This window comes from Pagrus pagrus (assembly GCF_965226575.1).
Source record: "Pagrus pagrus genome assembly, chromosome: 21".
NCBI classification, from domain to species: domain Eukaryota; kingdom Metazoa; phylum Chordata; class Actinopteri; order Spariformes; family Sparidae; genus Pagrus; species Pagrus pagrus.
Window position 1 is genome coordinate 17,281,990 of NC_140208.1, and position 18,426 is coordinate 17,300,415.

The window sequence follows — 18,426 nt, forward strand, 5'->3', positions numbered from 1 at the left end:
TGAAACTTTTAACTTAGATTCTATTTAGTGGCTTCTCTGATGCTGTATTCAATTTTTGTTACCTCGGCTATGTAAGATTATATTAAAAAGGTGCAATATGTAAGAAATTTAGTTGAAAACACTTAAAAGAATTAAAATTATCAGCAGACCGAGAAGAAATAACAGTTTTGAAGTTATGATGTCTGTGCAATGTATTGCAGGGATATCTACTGAAGTTAGCATGCTAACCGTGCCAGCAAGGTAAACACCAGCACTCCCCTGGTGCTGTGTGTTATATCCCTTTTGGGTAACAAAAAAGGTTGTTCTTGAAAGCTTTATTTTGAATACAAGGTTATACACAATAATGAAAAATTAGAAAAGGATTTTTTTTTTTCTCTTTTATTGCAAAGTTTATTTAAAGTTTTTTAAAAAGTCTTATAAAATACAATAGAAGTTCAGTTCATTCTGTACATTAATATAACAATTTCTACTTCTGATGACAAAGATTCATTCTTTACTAGCATAAGGTGTGAATTCAAACTACGGTGTTCTACAATAACATCTAGTTTTAAAATGCAAAACTAATCCTGGTGTCAGGAAAATATGTCTAAAAAACAGTCAGACACTTTACTGCCTCTTATGTCTTCTGTTTGGTCTTCTGCACAGGAGCGTGGACGTCAGCGACATTATGCAGAAACTCATACAGCGACTTAGCGCTGTTAACATTCCCGAGTATTTCTGCTAGCTTGTCCTGGCTCAGTTTGGCTAAATCTGCCAGGCTGTCTGCATTTTTTATAATAGCCCTATAGTTTTTCATATTGATCCCGGGCATTTTCAACAGGAAATCATAAGGTCCAGGGTTATAGAGGTCTGCTGATTCAGCCACTGTGTCCGACTCAGCTGTGACTGCCTGAGCTGCTGCAGCATCGGGTTCAGAGCGACCATGCTTTAGATCCAGGAAAAGGTCCGCTGTGGCGTGTGGAGAGGGGCACCAGAGTATTCGAAGTCGGGGGAAATGCAAGGTGAGTAAAGTGAGTTTTGAAGAAATATCATTGGCGGATATCTCATGACGGAAATCCGATCGGGCCATTAAGGAAAACGGTTTTGCTGGGTCGAACTCGATGAGAAGCACTGGTTTCCTGTAGTAGCGGGTCATGGAGAGACACTGGGTGTAGAGGCGGCCGCTCTGCAACGAGCCGATCAGATCGCTGACGCTCTTGCGCTCGACGCATGTGTCCGGTGTCAGGATGTAGTCACCTACTTCTAGAGTGACAGGGTCGATGTCCAGGCCACGGCGGTGCAGCAGGGAGGGCAGCTCACTGCGGAACTCACGCATGTCCACGATGACTCGTGAGGGCTCTTTGGGCTGCTCCTGGCCTCCTGGTTATTGGACAGGAAATGGAAATAAGATATTCATGAAAACTGACAATCAAAAAATAGAGAACAAATCTAAAACTTTAGAAAAAGGACTAAATTAGACGTGCCTGCTTTGCGGGTGTTGGTGGTGGCATTGGCAGGCTCTAAATTTCTTGCAAGGTCCAAGTTGGTGTCTGCTCGCCCCTCCCTCTCCTCTGGGATGACCATAGTAGCCTTTTCCCTACAGAGAAACACACATACAAGCACTAATGAGTAACAAAGCACACTTCTGCAGATACTCCAGAGGTGCTAGAGGAGAGAGAGAGCAATGAAGACAGGTTCTGACCTGATCAGGTGCTCAAAGGCTTTCTTCTCCTTAGACAGTGCGGTCAGGTACTTCTGCTCTTCTGTTGAGCCTCCATAGATGAGGAAATACACCCTGAGAGGCTTTCCGGGCCGGCAAGCTTTGTAGATCTCCAGCTGGCGGACAAAACTGAGTTCAGCGTCGTACAGCACCACGAAACTGGGCTCAACCTCATGCAGCACCCGCGTCAAGCTGTGCGGGTCAGTGAGACCTTTCAGTGGGTGAATGACAGTCAGCGGCTCCTTTAGGACACCGTAGTAGGCATCTGATGACAGGTCCAGCTTCAGCTGTTCTTCGTCCCCTTCGTCCTCCTCCGTCAGTTCATCCTCATCTCCGCTGCTGCCCATCACCGCTGCTTCATGCGTCTCCTCTTTCCCCATCATCTGGGTCAGAGTCAGAGATGGACGTTTTTTAGTTTTTGTGGGTTTTCTCTTTTGTTTCTGTGCAGGCTCCTTCCCCTTGGCTCCTTTCGTAGGCCAGCCTTTGCCCTTTTTGTGAGAGTCAAGCTCAAAGGCAGCGGCTGCAGCAGAGTCCCGTTTACCAATTGTTCGGGCGTACAGACGGGTAAGCAGCTGGTCAGAGCCGTGCCTGATATACTGCTGCAGCTGGGCACAAGTCCTGTCATCACTGGCACAGATCAGCACATGACCTACGGTTGACATGACATGACACCACAGTTATACAAGTGTGTACATCCTGTTATAGCCACAGTGCCTGTAAAAAGTATTCGCCTGCTTGGATCTTTTCCCCTTTTATTGCTTTTATAAATAGAGTCATGGTCAAAATACAAAAAATATACAAAACAAAAAACAGATTTCTACAAAGTATTGTCAATTTATTAAAAATATATAATGTCAAATAAGTGACTGTATAAGTATTCACTCCCTTTAAAGTGACTGACCTAATTCAGCAGAGGACCAGCCAACTGGTGCTAGTAGTCTCACAATTAGTGAAATGGAGTGTATCCATTATTTTGAGCTATTTGAACAGTCTATCCATTACTTTAAGCCAGCTCCACAATCTTTGCAGAATCACCCTTTGGGGTAAAAGTATTCCTGACTTACAATCACTGGCTTACCGGCACACCAAAATCAGCCATCCTTAATCACAATAGTTCCACCTCGGCTTTCCCTGCTATGACAAGTCAGAACGTCCAGCGGGAGAAAACCTTATTCCATATTCTGTACTCTCCAAATTCAAGGAGGCTAGTTTGCCTTCACAGTATTCTCGGCAAGTGCAGTATGACTGTGCCGTCTGTATGATGTCTACAAAGCTGTAGCACGAAGAACCCGAGCAAACCAGCCCACCCGGAGGATGACTTTGTGAAATGTCAGCTGTATTTAAGCAGGTGTCTCTGCTGGTTCTAAATTTAAAATGTAATTAAGTTTGAGGATTCCATGTGCTTATATGCTTCTCCGGTGTTAGTGCTACGTACTAGGCCAAAACCTGCTAAAGATCAGGGTAATTTCTATGGAAAACAAAACCACCCTTTTGAAACTAAAAGCTAGTTTCTATGACATTCTGTTAATATAGTACAACATATGCAAATCCACTGAATAGAGATGACACACACTGTTGACATGACAGACCTTTATAACATTTTAACAGAACTGAGCTCTGACCTGGTTCATGTTGAGAGCTCTTGTTCTCCCTCTCAATCTCCTGCAGTACCTCAGTCAGAGCCTCCCACTTTGGGCTCTTCTCCAGCACAAGTTTTCGCTTCACCTCTGAAACACGCGCACACACACTGAGCGTTTAGTAATTCAAACATCAAAACATATACGAGCAGATAAACGTTGCTGATATCTCAGAGATCTGTTCATGGGTCGGTTACCTGAAGCAGAGGATGACTTTTGTTTCTCTGCCTCTGCTCCCACTTTGAGTTTCTTCTTGTTCTCAGGGATGTGATACACTCTGTTCCTGGCATTTACAAACATGGAGGTGCTGGAGTCGAGGAACAACCACCCTGATGGTTACAACAACATACACACACAATTAAAGACAAAGGTGATTAATCACAAAAATTACAGTGCAATAATAACCCAAGTACTTCCACGTAAGTACTTAGTGCAGCTTAGTGCAACTAATTAACCTGAGTTGGATCCAAAGATCTTTTGGCTGGAACGCAGTGACTCGAGCAGATTGAGGAAGGTCACGCAGTCATACTGGGTGAGGTAGAGCAGGAGAACCCTCAGGACTTTCAGGTCCTGGACTAGGGCTTTGGTCTTTGCTCCCAGCTGGTGCCACAAGGGATCCAGGTAGTGACGGATGGTCTGGATGGGAGTAAGGAAAAGCACGACCATAAACATTTAACTCAAAAACAAGTTATCAACAAGGCATCATTTCAACAACAACGGAGGGTAAGGAAGCTTTTTCTTTTACCAAAACCAAGTTTGGAGCCTGTTTTTCCTTGTACCTTGTCGAACGAGTTTCCTAGTGTGTTCTCCAGGGAGAGGTCCTCGGCCTCCAGGCTGGGGTTGTAGCGTTTGAGTTCCTTCAGGCAGGCGCTCATTATATCCAGGATGGAGCTCTGAATGGTCCTCATGGCCGGCGTCAATGAGACATGGAGCTCCACCACGTCTGGCTTGTGCCTGTCCAGTGCTGTGTTTACTGATGCTTGAAACCTGTTGGGAAAAATGCAGCCTTATTAATTAGACATGTCTAAATGTCGGCCATGAAAAAGGTCTAATAAGTTCCATCATACCTGGGCCACAGGTAGAGCTTCTTGACGAAGAGGTTCCTCATCACGCGCTCCACCTGGCAGAAGCCCGAGGAGAAGGAAGTGGCCTTGTCGGTGAAGGCTTTAATGAAGCCTGTCTTGTTCTTCTGCCTGAACAGACGAAGGATGAAAGCCTCCTGACACGACTCAATGATTTTATGAGCACGATACACCAGGATGCCTGAAGGGGGGGTACAGAAGATGTTGTTTGACTACACTGAGTGACCAGGAAATAGAAAAACCTGTAAAAAGTAATGCAATGCTATACCCATCTATTAAAACTACATTGTTTTAAAAGTTTTTTGATTAAACTGTCTCTATTAGGATGCAACTAACGGTTATTTTCATTGTTGACTATTTTCTCAGTCAATCAGTTGTTTGGTCTATAAAATGGCAAAAAATGCTGATCAGTGTTTCCCAAAAGCCCAAGATGACATCCTCAAATGTCTTGTTTTGTCAACAACCCAAAGATATTCAGTTTGCTGTCATAGAGGAGTAACAAAACCAGAAAATATTCATATTTCAGAAGTAGGAATCATAGAATTTCAAACCGATAATACTAATTAAATAATTCAATAGTCACCACCGATTGAGCAATTGTTTCAGCTTTAACCTCTATAAATATACTTTATTTTATGGCACATTTACCTTTATATCTATCTTTAAATGCTTATTTTAAAGTGCATTTTACCCAATCTGTTATTTTCTAACATGTAATTTGCTGCTAGATTTAAATATAAAACCTTTTGACTTTTAAATGAAAGACATCTAAAATTTTTTGTGTTTTCCCCAGCTTACTCAAATTTAAGATACTGGTTAATTTATTCTGTTAGGAATATCATAACAAATATTAACTTAAATTTATCTGCTGTCTTTTGTGTACATATAAAAAGACCTGTCAGTCAGTATGTGAGTGACAGTATGCTTCAATGTAGTGTTCTGAAACTTTGATGGACAGTGCCACACTTGTTTTCATTACGTGCATCTCGACTCTATAAATCCATGATTTGCCAAGTCACAATTTGATTCAGTTTTTCAATTTTGATTTTGTTTCAATTTTTTTATCAGGGGCGGCTGTAGCTCAGTGGGTAGAGCAGCAGGTTTGAACCCCGGCTCCCCTGGGCGGAACTGAGCTACATGCCGAAGTATCCTTGAGCAAGATACTGAACCCCGAAACTGCTCCTGGCGTGCAGCTGCCACCCTGTGGGGCAGCCTCTGCCGCCAGAAGGGCCCTGCGATGAACCGGCGACTTGTCCAGGGATATACCCTAGCCTCCACCCATAAAGACACTGGGATTGGCTCCAGCAACCCCGCAACCCCCCGAAAGGGGGGGGATAAAGCGGCAACATCTCCAGCGGCCCTCACGGATAAGCGGCAAAAAGAAAATGAGATGAGAGATGAGATGAGAATTTTGTTTTTCAGCTTTGACGTTGATCGACTATTGATTATTGGTTCCATGTCCTGACAGGTCTCATTGATGTTTTTAAATCATTTTTAAAAAAGATGGCTGACATGGTATCAAGTGTGATATAACCCTTACTTATTTACCCCATGTCACTTTAACTTGCAATTTACTGCACAGAACATCTTAAACTGTCCAGTATAGACACTTTACTCTTCATATAACAATAGTAGTTACCTCCTATCTTTATTTTATTTGTATGTAGATTCAGCTTTATTTATCTTATTTCAATTTTCTCTGCGCTTACCTACTTACTACTTTGGCTTTGTGCTGCAACACTTGAATTTCCCCTCTGGGGATAAATTGAGGATTATCTATCTTATCTTATAACGGCCATGTTTTTTTCTTTTTTATTTAAAATGTAACAACAATATTTCCCCAGTCAATGGGGAACAAACTTTAAATAGAAAAAAAAAAGTCAGAATGGTACCTTACAACAAGAGCTTGAGTTTACTCACCTGCAAAAACACACCAGGAACAGAATTTGTAATGTTGGTGGTGTTTTGCTCAAAATGTGTGCCGAACACACATAAGCAGACGAGAGTGGTTTGAAAAAATAAATAAATAAATAAATACTAGGAGATTGATTTTCAATCAAGAATTGAAATCATGACACCCCTAGTGTTTATATTTGGGTCATGAATTGTGCCTTTCAGATAACTTTTGTTTCTTTATTACTCAAATGAACAGAGCTGTTAGCACTGAAATGCCCTTGCCCTTAACCAGGCCCAAGCCAACTAATCAGTTTTTAAAAGTTGAGTAATGTCAGTAATTAATCCTACATTAAGGCCATTTAAACAGAAACCCTTTATTTAGTTGTAGTGTTTACTGATATTGTAATACAGGATACAAATACAGTGATACAAAATATTCCTCACAAAGTAACTCAGACTCATAACTATTTGTGATAAATAAGATACAATACATAAAACATAACACATAAAACACTTGTCTGACCTGATATGAGATGAGCGGGGATGCGGTCAGTGAGGAAGTCGACCACCAAGATTCTGCTGGTGACAAACAGCACTCCTCCCTCAGTGTACACATCATAGCGTCCGGTGCTCTGGACATCGCTGGTCACCGTCCTGGGCAGGTGGGTCACCCCCTCCATTCGCAGCTGCTCTGTCAAATACTCCTGAGAAGGGAGGACAAGACAGGCAGCATTTTGTTAAACCTACTTTGGTACTGGATGCGAGAGAGCAGCTGAAATTAGATGTGAGAAATGATGCTATACGGACTCTATTGGTTACAGACAATTTGACATGTAATAGCAGAAACAAGGAATTAATAACATTAACAATGGCTCCTTTACATTGTGTCCCAGTAGGTCATGACAGTGAGTGGACAGGTACAGGACCTGGAACTGGCACACACTAAATGAAATGCAGCCATCATTAAAGGTGCACTATGTAGTTTTGGAGACGAAACTAATTGGAAGAGAAAGATCTTCATAGACTGATTTTTTTGTCTTGTTTATGTCTAAACTAAACTAAACACTTTGTTTTCATGACTGAGCAAACTGAATAAACAAACTGACCTTAAAGGACAACACCATTTCATACTGTTTTACTTTGTTTATATGTGGCAGACCCCGCCACCTTTCTAGCTTCAAACAGTGTTCTGGGGACCTTATTTTGCTCTGAGAACAGCTTGTTTACTCAGTTATGGAAAAAATGAATATTGTATTATTACCTCATTAATATTGCAAATATTTAAATGCTGAGTTTGAATTTCTTCTCCAAATCTACAGAGTGCCCCTTTAATGTTATTAAGTGCACCTGTGCTTTTCCTGCCTTGACAAGTCAAAATGTCTGTGAAAGGAGGGTATTGTTTATGTTGTTGGAAGACTAATAAGATGTGGCAGTTATGTATTATTTTCAAACAGTCACCCTATTTGAACTCATTTCAGATTTGTTTCTTCACATTTTGAGTCACACTTCATTTGGTTTAATCAATAAGTAGCAAGAACGCCCCCCATTAGCATTAGCTAATTAGCTTCGGGCAAGCTGAAGCGCCCAGGAAAACCTGTGAAGCAGCGTCAACCTTGGTGTTCCTCACCTGTTCAGCTGTGGTCGTGTTAAGCAGAAGGACCAGGCTCCCCTCCTCCGAGTACACCCGCATGAACTGCAGCAGGATGCGGTCTAGCCCCATCCCCTCCGCCACCACCAGCAGCCCGTCACAGCCGAACAGACTGAGAAACATCTCAGTCTCGAACTCCAGCAGCGGGCCCGCCATGTTGGAGCCACGGCAACGCGGAAAACTCTTTCAAGTTTCTGTCACTCCGAGACACAAACGTTAGCTAAAAGCGACATATACCATTGTGAGACAGCCAGTTGTGTGCTGCTCACATTGTTATTCAATGTTTTGAAACTGCACATCCGGTCACGTGACACTAAAAGCAAACGAAGACGTGACGGAGAGTGACGTTTGATATCAAGAGCGCCACCTAGTGACGTGGAGGACTGTAAGAGGTAACACACTGTCAAACCTGGTAATTTGTTTGCATGAACTGTGTTTAGTTAAATATAAAAACGAAGCAGATGGGCTTTTAATCTGTTCCTCGTTAGTATTCTATGTAAATATCTCCTTTTCACATTCTCACAACAAAATTGATGTTATCGTTTTTATTTATGTCTCAGGTTTTAAAAGAGACCTGTTGTGTTTTTTCTGTTTCCTCTCCTTTAGTCTTTTATATAGGTTCATGTGCATGTATAAAGTCCTGAAAGGCAAAAGCCCAAAGTCCACGGGAGCTCCTCTCTCCCACAGAAAACAATGCTCCTTAAATGCCTCATCAGTAGTCCCGCCTTTAAGTCTGTGACATCACACTGCGCCACCATGTCACACATTTGCATCATTTTTGCCTATATTCACGGAAAACATGACAGCCGACCAGCAACACGGTGAGTGGTTCTGGCTCAGGCGTGTGTGGGCTGACCAATCAGAGCAGACTGGGTATTCATATGCGGGCCTTAAAGAGACAGGAGCCTCTGAGAATTCAGCATGTGTCTAAATTATTTTTTAGAGACAATTTCTTCCTGACAAGAAAATCTTTCAGAAAACAATAAGACTGTCACGTTTTGGCATCAAACATTACATTTAAAGTTTTTAATATCATATCATTATACTCATTATGAGCTGTCACATAGCTGTATTTTGGATGTGTCAGTGTAATGATATCACTATCAGACTTCCAAAAAGCTCCAGTCAAACATTAATCCACTTTCAGTTAACTGCAGCAATGAGAGGTGCACAATCAAACAATAAAATGGGCACAGAAATGATGGGTACGGCACCAATAGCTGTGTTAGTGACAGTATTAACGTGTTTTCGGGTGGATTATTTCTCTATTGCACCGACAGGAACAAAGCTGTAATATGCTTGCATAACAAAGCCTGCCAGCTGGGCTTTGTAAAACTCTGTTGTGTCAGCCCACATTTCTCAGCCGTAAGAGAGCAGGCTGAGGGGACCAGAATAGGTCCGAGCTCATGAACGACAGCAGAGGAGCAGGACGATGCTGAGCCCACCACCACCCCCAACCACACACACACACACACACACACACACACACACACACACATACACAAACTCACAGAGGTTTTGTTACAGAGAGACATTGACATGACTCATCATAGTTTTGAGACTCCGGGCTTGAATTTATCCACTTTGATGTTTACATCTGTCACTCATCCTCTGTGTGGTGCTGACTCTGTGTGGAGCCGCATTACATAAAAACAACACATGGACCTTTGAGTTCGCCTCATTATAATGAATTATCTGGACAATAGTGTGTGTTGTTCCTTTCTTTTCACTCTGTCCTATTCTGCAAAGTTAGTTCAAGTTACCCTTCAAATGACACAGGAAACTCTGAGTGTGTGTGTGTGTGTGTGTGTGTGTGTGTGTGTGTGTGTGTGTGTGTGTGTGTGTGCGCGTGTGTGTGTGTGTGCGTGTGCTAACATCACCGATTGAATCTGTTAGGAGAACTCATTTCTTTTAATATCCTGATTTTGAACAAATGAGGGGTGAAGGACTGTTGCAGAAATTAAGAAAGTATATTAATTAGAACTCATATTTCAGCGACTCTTCCATCAATAATGAATTTCATTAATACTGTCAACAAGTGAGGCAAGAGTAATATGGGAAGTCTTAAATCGCAGAATATAATCACTATATGGTCAAAGTCAGTGGTCGACCTCGAAATTATGCTCCATGACATATTAGAAAGAGGGGAATGTTGAACTTTTACTCCAGTACATTTATTTAACCCTGTAGTTACAAGTTACTTAGCAGATTTAGATTTTACATAAGAATCGTATGATAGGCTTATGAAAACACGCAGTGACTTCCGGCCCCACTACTGAGTACTCATGTAATAATGTTGTAATCACTACTGAGTACTCATGGGTCAGAATGGAAAGTATTTTTGTTTTTGATCATTTTAGTGTAGCTGATAATGCCTCTGCTAATTTACTTAAATAGGATTTCTACATGACTTTTGCTTGTAATGGAGTACTTTTACATTGTTGACTTGGTACTTTTATTTAAAGCTGCTACAAGGAACTTTTATTTTTGTTGATTCTGGTGGCCCCTGTGGACAAAAGCTGTAAGAGCACCATCACCTCATGTTTAAATCTCTTGATCTGGCTAGCACGTGTGTTTTGTTTTGAAAGCAAGTGAAAGAAAGACACGTTTTGTTTTTTTTATCTGTTACTTATTACTATTTTACCTTTTAAAACACATCTGTTTGACGGATCCACGGTGATGAGTTAATGTATCTGTTTTGTGGCAATAGTTGTGTAATGAAATCTGAGGTGTAAATTTTGGGTGTCCACAAACTTTTGTCCATTCCCAATCTCACAATTAACTTTCTCACAAACTGCAGGCGTGCTGGTTGAGGACATTTACTGTACAGTGGCAGAGAGAGAGATTCTGCAGCCAACATCAAAGGTGACCCTGAAGGTAGCAGGAGACACAACTGAGCGCTGTAGTGCCCTTGGGGAGGTTTATAGGTGCCTTGAACAGAAACTGACGACTTGATAGAAGTGAGGACAAAGCTGGAGAAAGCCCATGAAAAGAAAAATGAGATTTTACCTCAAGGGCTGGGTGAGGTCTTTGCAGAAAAGAGAAGAGAAGCCTAGTATTAGCTTGAAATGCATTTTTAGTCAGTTTTTCTGTTGATTTGACAGTCACACATTAACTAAAAACAGTTTCTCTGACTAGAAGGGCTCATTTGATCTTTTTAAAGGAATGAAAAACAACATAAAACGAACCGTCACAGCATCTCTCCAGCGATGTTTTGTCAAAAATGGTCCCTTGATCACTTAAAACAATCCAATTTTACATCTGAAGTGACATCAAGTGTGTAACAGCTAGACAGTAAATGACAGACTGTACAAAGAAAATAAAAAAAAACTACACCTTTGCAATGGAAGTTTCACAATTGAGTTGCACAGACACAGAAATGACTCTTGGAGGATTAAAGCGATGCATTGTCATGAACGAGCCTATAGAGAGCAGTGGAGTGCTGTGTTCTCACACATCTTCCCGCAGACGAGTCTACCTCAGGGGTGATCAGTGTGTGAGAAGTCCATCCAGCCTCTTCTGGGAGACAATCAGCAGCTTCATGTCAGGATGAAAACACGATGCAGTTCAGATGGAGTGGTAACACGACGCCATTAGGGCTGACAAGAGCGAGAGAGAGAGAAAAAGCAGCATAATTGATTCTGTTATTATTACAGTTTTATGGTACATGAAATTGAGTCAAACGATGCATAAATGTGCTTGGAGGAAGCAGCGTGTTTCCACGGAGGAAGCGCTGGCACATGTGAGGGATTCATCCGCTCCTCTTTGCACCAAGCGAGATGAGTAAAAGTGTACGTTTGGCAGCCAGTGTGCATCCTGATATCATGGATGGTGTGGCACATTGTAAATGAGAGGAGAACAGCTTGAAATTGATGGCAGGCTGGAAGGATAAAATAAGACAAGAGATATTTAACACTGCGTGCCTGACTGCAGTGTAGGAGGGGAAAAGAGAGAGAGAGAGACAACAGCTAAAGGCCTGAAACATCCCTCCAGCCCTCATTAGCAAAAGAATGAGGCAGCAGGGTTTTGCTGTAAATGGAGGGCTTAGCCGGAGAGCCGACCAGGCTCTAAGGGCCAAACTCAGCGCCTCTGGAGGTTAACACACACTTTAAAGGAATAGCTCGGCATTTTAGGAAGTACGCTTATTAGACTTCTTGCTGAGAGTTAGATTAGATGATCGTGGCCGCTCTCATGTTAGTACGCTGAAAATGAAGCTAGACCCAGCAGGCGGTTAGCTTTGCGCAAAGACAGGAAACAGGAGGGAACAGCTACCCTGGCTCTGTTCTATACCAGCAACTAGCCCCTCTGGAATTCATATAAAATAAACAGGGGGCAGCTTGTCACAACAGTAATTGCTAACTGCTGCAAACAGTAGTTGCCATTTGCTAATTCGCTCAGTTAGCTGTGCAGCTAGTGGTCCGGGCTGAGAGCTCGGAGCACCGGGAAGTGTTAGTGTTTACACCACTAGCACAGGAGCTTTGGACCGGGATGTGCCAGGGATAGCTGGTTAGCGTGCTAGCTTCAATACAATACACATATTTCATAACATCAGAACTTTTATTCATATTCTGTAGATAAAATTAGTTAGTTTTTGAGCATTTCAACTCAAATTTAAACATATTGCACCTTTAATAAACATTTGTAAAAATGTCATGTTAAGTTTTTATGTTGGGTTGAGCCAAACTATTTAGCCCGCTACTAAGGCAGTTGGCTTGGCCAATATTTCCCCTTAAAACATCTTATACTTAAGTTCTTACGGATTAAGGGCCTTATCTACTAAAGGTTTGCGTGTATTAAAACGTGTGCAAACTGCTTGCACACGCAAAAAAAAGTACAAACTGATTTACTAACAGTGCGCAAAAAGGGTTGTGTCTGTCAAAGGTGCAAAATAGTGCGTCTGCATTCAGTTAGTACGTTTGCAGCAATGAATATGCAATATGGGGCGTTTGCACGCAATTGTGCGTGTTGTGGGTGGAGAAAATGTAAATATATTAATTTAGTACACGCAAAGTGATTTATCAAACCTGAAAGCAATTTTGCTCATAGAAACTGCGTCTATATTTAACAAGTCTTAAAGGGAGGTGCAAACGGTTTGTATGCGTAATTGCGCACACATGTCTGCCGTTATTGTTGCAAGAAGGAGACGCCGAAACAATGGAAGGAGATGCCGAGAACGCATTTTTCACCCTTGTGTGAACATTTTTGGGATGAATGAGGAAACTATCATTAGAACATAATGCCTATCCAGCCTTGCCATTTTGGAGCTGTTGGAGGAACTCAGAGCGGATTTGGAGCCAGCTACGAGAAGGAGTCACGCAGTACCTGCAATAACAAAACTCCTTGCAAGTTTACTATGATTATATTTATATTATTATACGCCAATTTTTCTTTTGTTCTTCTTCTGATGTCTTGGTATCTCCTTTTCACTTCATCCACTGTTCGCCTGTTTTTTCCAACAACATTAACTTTTTCACCGATTTTCTCCACACTGTGTTCTTTTCCGTCAGATTCCTTTGCTGCAGCTCATTGAAATGTTTATTTGCTTCCTCTACCAACACTTCTAATTCCAAAGGGTTGAATTTCACTTTGCGCTTTCTCTCTCTCAAACTCGCCATGCTGAAAACCATGAAACACGCTAAACCCTCATTTAAATAGGCGTGTCTCCAACACGTTTGCACCTGTTGTCATTAATGCAATCACTCTTAGTAAATCGCCCGCAAACCGCGGTTCAACGCCGCACGCAAATTTCTAGATTGCCCACGCAGATTAGTACAAGCAATTTGGGATCTTAGTAGATCCAGCCCTAAAGGTGCAATATGTAAGTTAGTTTTATACGTTCAAAAATGAAATAAAATTATCAACGGAATGTGACGTCTTTGTACTGCGTTGAAGAGATGTCTGTTGACATTAGCATGCTAACCAGCTAGCCCCTAACCAGTTTGTGTCATGGCCCTGGTCATTTTGTTTCATTATGTTTGTGTTTTCTGGTCTTGTGTTGTCTTTTGCCCTTTCTCTAGTGTCCTGTTTTTCCTTCCAATGTTTTTCCATTCCTTTCCCTCACCTGTCCTTTCCCCGACAGAAACTGTGGGGGGCGCCAACTTGCACAAAATGCCAATTTCTACATAATGTTGCTTTAAATAAAATCCAGTTTGAGTCTCTGAAATGACATATTTTGTTACTGCTACCAGAATTAGCATTGTAGCTAAGGTGGCCCAGTTTCGGGAGTTCTGGAGGGGTAAATACTGTTTGAACTAAAACATGCAGCACATCTGCTGCAACGTGAATATATGTATATGCTTCTGAAGGACGGTGAATGTGGGATTGACTCAAAATAAGTGCCAATGTTCATCCAAGTGAGGGCACAGGTCAAACAGTGCAACATGTGTATTATTGATGTGTATATAATAGTTTCTGGACAACAATGGAAAACAAAGGCACAGGGTAATTCATTCATTCATTCAATAATGATGTATTGTTTGTGTTTGTCAACCAATCAAAAAACAGTATACTTCTTGTAACAGATTTGTGTGAGAAGCTAAGATCAAAGCAAGATCAAAGCAAGATCAAAGCAAGATCAAAGCCAAGATCATAGCAGAACTGTGGAGTTATGGAACTTTATGTGTCACCATAACATGAAGATGTTACAATGTGTACACATTCCGCATTGACTGGCATAGTGTAAACACATTGAAGCCCTGTGACTAAAAAGTGTAGTTCTTGAGAATTATATTTAGTCTCGTATACTACCACACCAGAAGAAGAAGAGGAGAGATAACTCGATTGCTTCGGCTGATCTATTTAGTAAAATGGCCAGCAGAGGAGACGGAGTGCACAACTTATATTTTCTTACAGGTATACGAATCAATTTCTATGGCAGACGCAATGACGAAGCAGCCGGTGACCAATCAGATGGTTTTCCTAACTGGCTGAATTTACTTCGTGCTAGGGTCATCCTTCAGGATATAAGGCCCCTCCGAAATAATGCCAACAACAATGAAAACAATGAAAACCCAGCCAATAATGAAAACAACGAAAACCATGAAAATCATGAAAACCATGACAATAACGAAGACCATTACAATGCTGACAACCTCGACAATGACAATGTGAATGACAATGTTGACATTGACAACATTGACAATCACAATATTGATAATGATGACAACAATAATGAAAATGCAGCAGACACTGATGCTGTTGCCAGTGCTGAGGTTGCTGTTGGAGTCAGTCAGGATGTAGAAGAGCATGACCTCCTGCCTAGAAGATCAATGAAGAGGTCCAGAGAGGAGGAGGAAGAGGACGATGAAGAGAGAGATGGGAAAAGATTCTGCTGGTGGGATGAGAATGCCTGCTCAGACAGCGACACTTGCAGCATTTGCAGTGACCATAACAACACTGACAAGAATACTGGAAATACGGCAGTCGAACATGCAGGTGCTAGTGCTGAGGTTGCTGTTGGAGTCAGTCAGGATGTAGAAGAGCATGACCTCCTGCCTCGAAGATCCATGAAAAGGGCCAGAGAGGAGGAGGAAGAGGACGATGAAGAGAGAGATGGGAAAAGATTCTGTTGGTGGGATGAGAATGCCTGCTCATCAGACAGCGACACTTACAGCATTTGCAGTGACCATAACAACACTGACCAGAATACTGGAAATACGGCAGTCGAACATGCAGGTCCTAGTGCTGAGGTTGCTGAAGAGGACCCTCTGCCTGGTCCATCCAGGAAAAGGTCAAGAAAGCATGAAAGCAAAAAATTAAGACAGTGTCATGATTTTGCCGACAGCGACTCTGACACAGACACGGACACAACTGGACACAATCTTCCTCCAGCAGGTGGAGGAGGAAGACCCACAGCCAGGTAGAAAGAGGTCTAGGAAATGACAGAGAGAAATGGAGAGGCAGCAAAAGACAGAGGTGTTAAAATAACATCCGTGGCGTCATGGGTTCTCTCCGGGTGCTCCGGCTTACTCCCACAATTTAAAAAAGTGTATTTCTTGAAAATGATATTTAGTCTTGTATACTACCACACGGGCAGCACAGCGTCCCAGTGATTAGTGCTGTTGCCCCACAGCAAGAAGGACCGGGTAGGGCCTTTCTGTGCGGAGCTCGCATGTTCTCCCCATACCGTCGTGGGTTCTCTCCGGGTGCTCCGGCTTACTCCCACAATTTGAGACATTGCGTGGAAATTTAAAAAAAGTGTATTTCTTGACAATGATATTTAGTCTTGTATACTACCACACGGGCAGCACAGCGTCCCAGTGATTAGTGCTGTTGCCCCACAGCAAGAAGGACCGGGTAGGGCCTTTCTGTGCGGAGCTCGCATGTTCTCCCCATACCGTCGTGGGTTCTCTCCGGGTGCTCCGGCTTACTCCCACAATTGGAGACATTGCGTGGAAATTTAAAAAAAGTGTATTTCTTGAAAAGTATATGGGCTTCCTCCCACAATCCAAAGACATGCAGAAGTAAAGTTAATCGGTTACTCTAAATTGTCTGTAGGTGTGAATCTGATTGTGGATGGTTGTCAGTCAGGATGTAGAAGAGCAGTTGCTACTTTGAGTTTCTGGCTCATTTTTGACTTTGTTGGATTCTTGGTTTTGTTGGATCATTCAGCTTTTGTTTGATAAAGCTGCCTTTTGTTCCTGAATCCTGTCTGCATCCTTGATGTGGACTGCATTTGGGTCCTCGCCTCACCATTTCTCAAATTGTGACAGTTTGTGCCTCAAGAAATGATAGTCTGATAGTAAACAACAACAACGACAACACTTCCCTGGTGCTCCAAGCTCCCAGTTTGGGCAGAGTCAGCTAATGCCACTGCTAGCTGAACCCTTCAAGTGTAACTCTCGCAAAAATGCAACCTACTGCTCGTCCACTGCAATCCAAGTGTCCTGCGTGAACGCGGGAGCGTGCCTCCAGGCAGATATAGCACAGTGACTGTTTAGGCTAGAAAAATGTACTAAATGACGTCGTTACAAGTAAACTCTGGATGTCGCCACTACAGGACACTTGGATTGCAGCAGACGAGCAGTATGGAGGAATATTACAAAGTTTTTGTGTAGTTTTATGGACCTTTTCCTCTCAGACACCATTAACGCTCGTTATATGCATTATTGTTGCCGGAGGGTACCCCCGCGGGTCTCCAGCCGCACTTTGAGGAATAAGAAACTACACCGGACTTCTCATCAGCATGAGGCCTCCTCACTCTGATCTCTCTATCGATTACTAATTATCCTGTGTGGCCTGCCCTCTTCCAGGTCACCACGGTGGACAGGAGGTCGTGTGGCTCGGGCACCACCTGGCGATGCCTTGTCCTGCTCAGTCATCTCCTGGATCCACATACTTAACATATATAATTTGTATCAGATTTTCTGTCAGTGCAACCTCTAAACTGTGATTTGCTGTTATTTCTGTACATGCGACATCTATTGCATGACTGTCCGTCCTGGAAGAGGGATCCCTCCTCTGTGGCTCTTCCTGAGGTTTCTTCCATCGTCTTTTTTTTCCCCTGTTAAAAGGGTCTTTTTACCATCAAGATGGCAAGTTTTTCCTCACTCGAATCGAGGGTCTAAGGACAGAGGATGTCGTTCACTGTACAGACTATAAAGCCCATTGAGGCAATATGATTGTGATTTTGGGCGAGATAAATAAAATTTGATTTGATTTGGCCAATCTTACTTAGCTGTTTCCCCCGTTTCAGTCTAAGCAACATGCTGCTGCCTGCTAGCTTTTATAAACAACTGTACATACATCAATATTCTTATCTAAAGCTAACAAAAATCTATCTAAATCTAACAGTAGTTTGAAATCTGAGAAAAAAAAGATCATTAAAATTGTTATTTGGTTTAGTAAATAAACCCCAGCAACATTATTTTCTAGTTTCTGATTAATAATCAACTTGCAATCTGGCAATCTGAAACACATGAAATTGAAAAAAGTGAATCCTGTTTGTTGTCGGAACGTCGCACAGAATACAAACAGACTTCAGGGACATAAATTAAAGTGCAATTTACTTCATGAAACAAACATTTGTGTGCTCTGATTATTTTGCAGGTGAAATGAAAGTGTATGAAATTCTAATAAAACTTGACCTGAATTTTTCAATTAAATCTCTGTTACATAATAAATGAGACCTTCCCCTGCCTATGATCTGTTTAAGTTGTTTAATGCTGCTGGACTGTGGAATTGTTGTAAAGTGTTTAGGGGGGCAGGGGTAAAAAAAAATGTATGCAGGGGGTTGGGGGGGCGAATAGACGGCACTTCATCGTGTTCACTGGAAGGGCACCATAGAGGGCACTTGCTCTGTGTTTTTTCTACCAAAGGATGTGACTTTATGCATTCTCAAATGAGCAACAGTAGCTAATGTTAGTCCACAGGGACCCTTTTAACTTCTTGAACACTGCGTGTTTTATATTATAATCTTTATTAAATTATTAAAGGGCACCTCCAAGGTCATATTTTCAAAATGCA

The 18,426-nt window shown here is 42.1% G+C and overlaps 2 protein-coding genes across 2 annotated transcripts; one reads left to right on the forward strand and one right to left on the reverse strand.

Moving 5' to 3' along the window:
- Window positions 1–371: 371 nt before the first annotated feature.
- ercc4 (excision repair cross-complementation group 4) lies at window positions 372–8,273 on the reverse strand. The gene is made up of 10 exons (XM_084341966.1): window positions 7,942–8,273; window positions 6,838–7,018; window positions 4,404–4,599; window positions 4,116–4,323; window positions 3,792–3,972; window positions 3,534–3,665; window positions 3,322–3,426; window positions 1,682–2,348; window positions 1,464–1,576; window positions 372–1,359 (listed from the first exon to the last, which is right to left on the reverse strand). The coding sequence occupies exons 1-10, from the start codon at window positions 8,116–8,118 to the stop codon at window positions 617–619; spliced, it is 2,703 nt and encodes a 900-aa protein (XP_084198092.1). The 5' UTR covers window positions 8,119–8,273; the 3' UTR covers window positions 372–616.
- A 6,139-nt stretch (window positions 8,274–14,412) lies between these two features.
- Window positions 14,413–18,060, forward strand: LOC311250851 (uncharacterized protein). The gene is made up of 2 exons (XM_084342951.1): window positions 14,413–17,698; window positions 17,836–18,060. Exon 1 carries the CDS (start codon window positions 14,769–14,771, stop codon window positions 15,822–15,824), a length of 1,056 nt encoding a protein of 351 aa, XP_084199077.1. The 5' UTR covers window positions 14,413–14,768; the 3' UTR covers window positions 15,825–17,698; window positions 17,836–18,060.
- Window positions 18,061–18,426: the final 366 nt, after the last annotated feature.